Raw genomic sequence first — 6951 nt, 5'->3', positions numbered from 1 at the left:
GCCACATGCTGTCCTCTAATTTAGAACTTCCAGGCTGAAGACTGCTGCAGGTGCTGTAGGTAGCCTGCAGGGTGTGGTGAGTGAGGCCTGCAGGGGCAGGAGGAAGGGGCCAATCCAGTCAAAGGCCCAGACTATGGCATGTGTGGACAGGGCCAGTGGATGACGGGATAGGACTGGACTGGGCCCAGAAGCCTCTGGTGACAGGTCCAGGCCTCTCCCTGCCCCTGGCCTCACCCACACCAAGAACCGGGAGCACAGCTTTCTGTGCCAGTCCTCCAGTGCCCAGGGCACTTACCCCCCACTCCAAACCGGTCTGTCCAGCTGTCCACACTATGGAGGGAGCATCCCACCTCAGACACCCCAAGAAAGCCCAAGTCCAGGCACACGAATAAATAGGAGATGGTTTATTTACACAAAAGAATGGCTAAGTGCTGGCCGTGTCCTCTTGCTGAGGAACACCTGTCTGTACAGAACATCTCAGGCCATCTCCGGGTGCTTCTGCCTCAGGTGCTTGTCCAGCGTGGCCTGCAGGACAAAGGGTACGAGGCAGTGCGGGCACTTGTACACAGTCTTGCCAGTTCCCAGCCCGTGTGTGCGGCGGTGGCGGTTGAGCTTGCTGCTCTGGGCACAGGCATAGGAACACTGGTCACAGGTATAGGGCCGCTCGCCAGTGTGCGATCGCCGATGCACCGTGAGGTTGCTGCTGTTGGTGAAGGACTTCCCGCAGAACTCACACTTGCCCCCAGCCCGGTGACTCTTCCTGGGTGTTGTCTTCTCCATCTTTACAGAGTCCGTCCTCTCTACTTTGGCAGTGGCTCCACAGCCACCAAAACCTGGACTCTCTTGAGCCCCACTGCCAGGGGCCCCAGGTTCCTGAATTCCGGCTGTGGCGGCAGCTCCAGCCTTCTCCACATTCTGGCATGGGGGAGTGCTGGCTGGAGCAGCTGCATAGGCAGCTGGTTCAGGAGGGGCTGCTGGGGAGACTTCGCGGCTACTGGCAGAAGTGGAGGGGCTCCCAGGCGTTGGCTGCCGATGGGTCTTCTTGTGTCTGTTCAGCTTGCTGCTCTGAGCGCAGGAATAGGAACACTGGTCACAGGAGTAGGGTCGCTCACCAGTGTGGGAACGCATGTGGACCTTGAGGTTGCTGAAAGAGCTGAGGGTCTTCTTACACACGAAGCAGGTAGGGCTCCGCCGGGCAGCGCTACTCACTGAAGGGGGCTTGTCCTCAACTGGCCCCACCACTGCCACTGCTGACATGGCTGCAGCCACCTCAGCCAGGCCCAGCAACGGAGCCTCTGGGGTCTCCAATTGTTGTGTCTGGTAGATGCATAGCCCATGGTCCCACTGGGCGTGGCACAGCAACTTCCAAGCACTGGTGTACTGTCTGCCACATTGGAGGCAGCTCAGAGCCTTCAGCTCTTTGGATTCTGAAAGGGAAGGAAGGGGCAGTGAGTATCACCACAATAGGATGCTACATGACAGATGCTGCCCTCAGGGAACCTCCTGAAGTATAAACAGGTTTTAATATTTGTAGGGGTGGGGGGCACCAAGGTATTGGGGAAGCAGGGACAGAGGCTCAAAAAGTAGATCTTAATATGAAAGCCCAGAGCTGGGGCTTGGCACAGAAACAACACTAGGGGAGGTGGGCTGGTGTGTGGATTCCAAATTTGATGTTTTTCTAGGCTCATGGTGTCTATAGTGTCTACAGGACACTCCCCAGACCTATTAGACTTTGGATAGCCCAATCCCAGTCTGGACGGGGTGGCCTTTATGATACCACAGACCAAAACTAAACAGAGACCTGTCAAACTCAAGGCTTTTCCTCCCTAGCTGTGTAACCTTGGACTAGACCCTCTCTGCCCGCTTCCTAAGCTGCTAGAGTATGGGGAGTCTGAGTGGCCCTTCTAGGGCTGACCTCAAATAGGGAACAGCTGAGAGTTTTGGTCACCATAATAAGCCCTCAACTGTGAGCTGAGCCTCAGATAGCAAAATACCCACAGCTAAGCCAAAGGTGGTGACACACGCCTTTAATCCCACCACTGGGGAGGCAGAGGCAAGCAGATCTTTATTCAGTTGGAGGCCAGCCTGGTCTACAGAGTTCTAGGCCACTCAGGGCTACTTAGAAACCCAGTCTCACAAAACAAAGTACCCACAACTATCCAAGCCTATAATAACAGTAATAGTAGCTGCCTAGGCCAGGATGAGACCCTGTCTAAAATGTTAAATTCAGCAGAGACCCACACCAAGTGCCCACACGTCATTGCTGGAGTTGCTATTCAGGTGGACCCATCTTAGCCCCACCCTCAACCAAAGCTGATTGGATCCCAGCCCCAAATATAATTACATTTCCCAAGTTCCACCTGGGCACCACATGAGCTGGGGGCTGGAAATTCAAGTTCAGACCATATTTTAAAATCTCATAACAAGAGTTCACTGGACAGACACCACGCAGTCCTAATTCCTCCCCCACATACAACTCGAGTATGTAGCGCCCAGACCAGGGGCTTCCCAGCACTCTGCTGGGAGATCCCAGCAAGGGGAACAAGCCAGATGACCCTTCCCTGGTTCTGAACTGTCTAAACCTCAATGAGAAGGATCAAAACACAGTAGGTGTGGTACTCCCCAGGCCAATGTCCCATCCTCCACTAGGTCCCTACTGCCAACCCTGGTCCAGCCACCTGGTCAGTTATTTCTGTCCACGGGAAAGAAGAAGTGAAACTAAATTAGGGGTGTATGGCAAAACCCCGGGCCAGTCTTCTGGGGCTGGCCACACCTTGTGGGTGGCCTTCCTCCACTGCCCAGCCCCCGCCCCATCTCTAGTCCCTGCCCTAGGACAGGCAAGACCAAGCCACGCCCAGGCTCTACCCTAAGGGGAGCAAGGAGAAAGGGGAAGTAACGATTGGTGCCCCATCTGTCCACCTTAGCTCCTCCGCAGGGCAGGAAGTCCAACCCTGGATCAGGCGTGCACTGCACACTGAATTACTTACCTGAGATGGGGTCGGAGATTTGACGGAGCTGACAGCCTTGCTTTTTGTGATCCATAAAAGCGGTGATGGACCCTAATGGGAAGATCTTCCCGCAGCGGCCGCAGGTCAACAGATCTGGGTGCTTGTCGGTCCAGGGCTGGCGGTCTGCAGGGAGGAAGCGGGTGGTGAGCGGTGGGGTGGAGCCCGGCTCCGAGTGAGGGCTCCAAGGTGGAGAGGGGAAACCCGGAGGTTAGAGGCGAAGGCTGGGGAGGCCAGGCCGGTCCCCGGGCCATCCTCAGGGGAGAGGCACCCACCCAAAGGTCCCGATGCAAGCAGGGGCGAAGGTAGGAACTCACCGGAAGACATAGAACTCAGAGGCATCCACGGGGCACACGTGCTGGGCGCGCCAAGTGGGCGCGAGGCGGTTTGGAGGCGACGCTCCACATCGAAGAGCCCCGGCATGGGCACGTCCCTCGCGGACCAGGGCCCTTGTGCCAAGGACCCCAGGTCGCGGTCCGGTTTCACATCAATGATGAGATCAGGCATCTCCATGTCGTCGTTGGGCTCCGGGTCTACGCGGCGAGGCACGCGGCCGGCCTTGCGGCGGGACATGGGGCAAGAACGCAGAGGTAATTCGCGTAGCGGCCAGGCGCTCAGGTGAGTGAGTAGCTCTAGGCGACCCGCGCCGAACCTTTTACACGTGCTGGTCCTGCCTTGTCTCCGCCCACTGGGGCGGGGTCTTTTCGGGGCCAGTCGCGGCGGTCAAACTCGACCTTCCCCGCCCAGCCCGCTGCCCCGGGGACCAGTGCGCAAATTGTGCCCTCCTCCCTTGGGCTCGATTTCACCCAGGAGAGTGAAAAAAGCTATTCCCAGTGCCCCTCGTTCCCACCCCTAGGCGCTGGTGATACCTGAGGCTCGGGATGCAGCCCCTCATCCCCCAAGCGAGAAGTGGTGGACATCTCTCACTAGTGGGGAAGTATACTAAGAAAATTTCGCTTTAAACACCCCCCCTCTTTTTTTCTTTTTTGCCTTTTAAGCTCAAACTAGCCATGTAACGGCTAGTTTGAGGATGGCTTCGTTCGTTTGATTTTCTTCCCCCTCTCCAGCGGTGGTTTTACAGGGGTGCCTCACTACACCTATATTGTGTGGTGCTGGGCATTGAACTCAGAACCTCTGACACTCTTCTAGTCAAGTGTTCCACCCAGTGGGCTACATCCCAGACTTCATTCCATAATGTGGGGATGGAGGGTGGCAGTGAGAGGGAGTGGTCACCACATAGAAATGACTGTAAAAGTGCATGCCTTTAATCCTAATGCTCCGGAGGCAGAGAAAGGTGGATTCTCTGAATTCAAGCCCAGCTTGGTCTACAAAGTAAATTTCAGGACAGCCATGGCTACACAGAGAAACCCTGTCTCAAAAAAAACCAAAAAAAAAAAAAAAAGACCCCTTCTTCACCTCAGTTCTTCCTGGTTTTCCCAGCTACTCATGTGCCTGAGAATTACAAATTCAAGGCCCATTGGGGCTGTTTCATAGTATATAGAGTATCCTTTGTGCAGACAAGTGCCCCAGAGCCAAATCAAGCTAGGAAGCAGGCAGGGGTACCCCACAAGAGGACTTCTATTTTCTTCCCTGTACCTGGGAAGGCAGGGTGGCCGTTGTCTATCTGTCATCTCAGCACATGGAAGTTGTAGAGGTCAGCTACATAGGGACTTTGAGACCAGTTTGGGTACATGAGATCCTGAAACAAAGTTTTTTAAAACGCTCCCCCCCCTTTGATGGTGGTAGTACACACTGTGAGCCCAATACTACATGTTGGAATGAGAGGCAGGATTGCCCAAGAGTTCCTGATCATCGTGGTCTACGTGATGAGTTCCAGGCTAACCAGGATATTATCTAGGGAGATCTTGTCTCAATAAGTAAATAAATATGAAGACCTGAGGTTTTTGAAGGTACCAAGAAAAGCCAAGAAGGAACCTATGCATTCTGAACTAACAAGACTGGGGGGGGGGGCAGGAACTTGGGTAAAGGTCATATCCAGAGGGTCTTTTAGCTACTCTGAGGTTAGTTGGTTTTCCTGGTACGGGGCGGGGTTAGGTGTGGGGGTCTGGAAAGGTTTGAAACAAATCAGAAGTATGTTCTTCCTAGTCCCAGGCTACAAGTTGAAACCAAAGGGCCAGCTGTCCCCTCTGCCTCCCTCTGGGGCCCCCTGAACTTCCTCAGATAAGAATTCTCTCCGGTACACGGCTTGAAGTGGCATCAGCACCCTGCCACACCCTCAATCCTTTCTGAGTTCTCTTTTCTTCCTGGCATCTACCACATCACAGTAGAACTGTTTGCTGAACGTCCTCCCCCACCCACCCACCCACCACAAGCTTTCAGTATGTTTAGGGCCCTGGTGTGTCCGGCCCCAGGTGTCCTCAGGCAGCTGAGTGAATTCCAAGGCCAAGCTCTGAAGTTCCTCATATTGTTATTCAGGCAAGGCCTCAATTGTCCTCCCAGGGCCCAGGGCCTCCCTGGCCAGCATATCTAAAGTAGCCACACCCTGCCGAAGGCCTTGCAAATTACTCCCTATGACCTCCATCTGTTCCCAATTCCCTCGAAGCCTTGAAAGCCTTAGTAGAGGCTGGACCCAGACCACCACCGAAGATGACCTTCGTTTTTGAGACAGGGTTTCTCTGGATAGCCCTGACTGTCCTGGAACTCGCTTTGTGGAACAGGCTGGCCTCCTCAAGAGATCTGCCCGTCTCTGCCTCTGCTGAAATTAAAGGCATGCCGCCACCATGCTCAACACAAAGGTGGCTTTTAAAATGTACTTTTGAGAATCAGTAAATCCACTTACTTATTAATCCACTTTAAGAAATATGCATTCACTTAGTGTGTGTTCACATATGCCGCAGCATGCAAGTAGAGGTTAGAGGACAGAAATCAGGAGGTATGTCTCTCCTTCTACCATGTGGGTCTATGGATTTGAACTCATGTCCTTAGGTTTGGCAGCAAGCTCTTTAACTCACTGAGCCCACCAGTCCCTCTCTTTCACTTTTCCCCTTTTTCTTTCCTTCTCTCTCTCTCTCTCTCTCTCTCTCTCTCTCTCTCTCTCTCTCTAGGGGTTAGGGTTTTTTTGTTTGTTTTTGTTTGAGACAGGGTCTCTCTATTTAGAGATCTGCAACTCACTATGTAGACCAGGCTAGCATGGAACTCATAAGAGATCCACCTGCCTCTGCCTCCTCAGTGCTGGGATTAAAGGTAAAGGTGTGTGCCATCTTGCCTGGCATTTTTCCTTCTTCATTTTCTAGGCTGTCCCCAAATTTGCACGAGCTGTCCTCCCTCTACACACACCTGGTTTAACCACTATCTTGCTATCATTGTGCCCATTGTCCTTATTGTCTCCTCTTTTGGGGGTTCGGAGGAGCAGAACACAGAGCCTTGTACATCTCAGCCAATTATTCTATTACTGAGCTCTATGCCCAGCCCCATCCTTTACCCTTTGTCTTTGGTGACAGGGCCATGTATTGTGGCATAGGCTAGCCTTTAACCTGGCACCTCTTGTTCCACCTTCACCAAGTAGTAGGTATAATTTCAGCCATTTTTTTCTTGAGGTAAGTATGGAACTAGGGTCTTGTCAGGCTAGGCAAGCCAAACTGAGTCATGTCCCCAGTCCCTCTGAAGGACCTTGGCTTATTCATTTGCTAACTTGTAGCTTATTTTGTTCCCCCAACTCGAAAGAGAATGCAGGTTTTAAGAGAGCATTGGGGTGTCCCGTTCCTAAAAAAGGCCCCTATTGTCTGGTTAGAAAATCCTGGGCCTTGGCCTCCCTAGTAGCTAGGACAGGCAGTGCCCCTTCCCACCCCCACCCCCAACCCATGCTTTCTTTTTTTCTTTTCTTTTTTTTTCCGGAGCTGGGGACCGAACCCAGGGCCTTGCGCTTGCTAGGCAAGCGCTCTACCACTGAGCTAAATCCCCAACCCCTGGAACCCATGCTTTCACG

At 53.3% G+C, this 6951-nt stretch overlaps 1 protein-coding gene across 1 annotated transcript; it reads right to left on the bottom strand.

Moving 5' to 3' along the window:
• Positions 1-389: 389 nt before the first annotated feature.
• Zfp296 (zinc finger protein 296) lies at positions 390-3578 on the bottom strand. Its single transcript, XM_345065.8, has 3 exons — positions 3323-3578; positions 2988-3131; positions 390-1427 (listed from the first exon to the last, which is right to left on the bottom strand). The coding sequence occupies exons 1-3, from the start codon at positions 3576-3578 to the stop codon at positions 478-480; spliced, it is 1350 nt and encodes a 449-aa protein (XP_345066.3). The 3' UTR covers positions 390-477.
• Positions 3579-6951: the final 3373 nt, after the last annotated feature.

This window comes from Rattus norvegicus, chromosome 1 (genome assembly GCF_036323735.1).
Source record: "Rattus norvegicus strain BN/NHsdMcwi chromosome 1, GRCr8, whole genome shotgun sequence".
NCBI lineage: Eukaryota > Metazoa > Chordata > Mammalia > Rodentia > Muridae > Rattus > Rattus norvegicus.
The sequence above is the reverse complement of the archived record's forward strand: the minus strand, read 5'-3'. Positions and strand labels throughout refer to the sequence as shown.

Bases quoted from the DNA above. Each gene is read 5' to 3' on its own strand.
- Zfp296 (XM_345065.8), bottom strand. From the start codon at position 3,578: ATGTCCCGCCGCAAGGCCGGCCGCGTGCCTCGCCGCGTAGACCCGGAG. The intron at 3,132-3,322 runs GTGAGTTCCTAC...TCCTCCCTGCAG, and splicing joins TCTGAGTTCTATGTCTTCCG to ACCGCCAGCCCTGGACCGAC. The intron at 1,428-2,987 runs GTAAGTAATTCA...CTTCCCTTTCAG, and splicing joins AATCTCCGACCCCATCTCAG to AATCCAAAGAGCTGAAGGCT.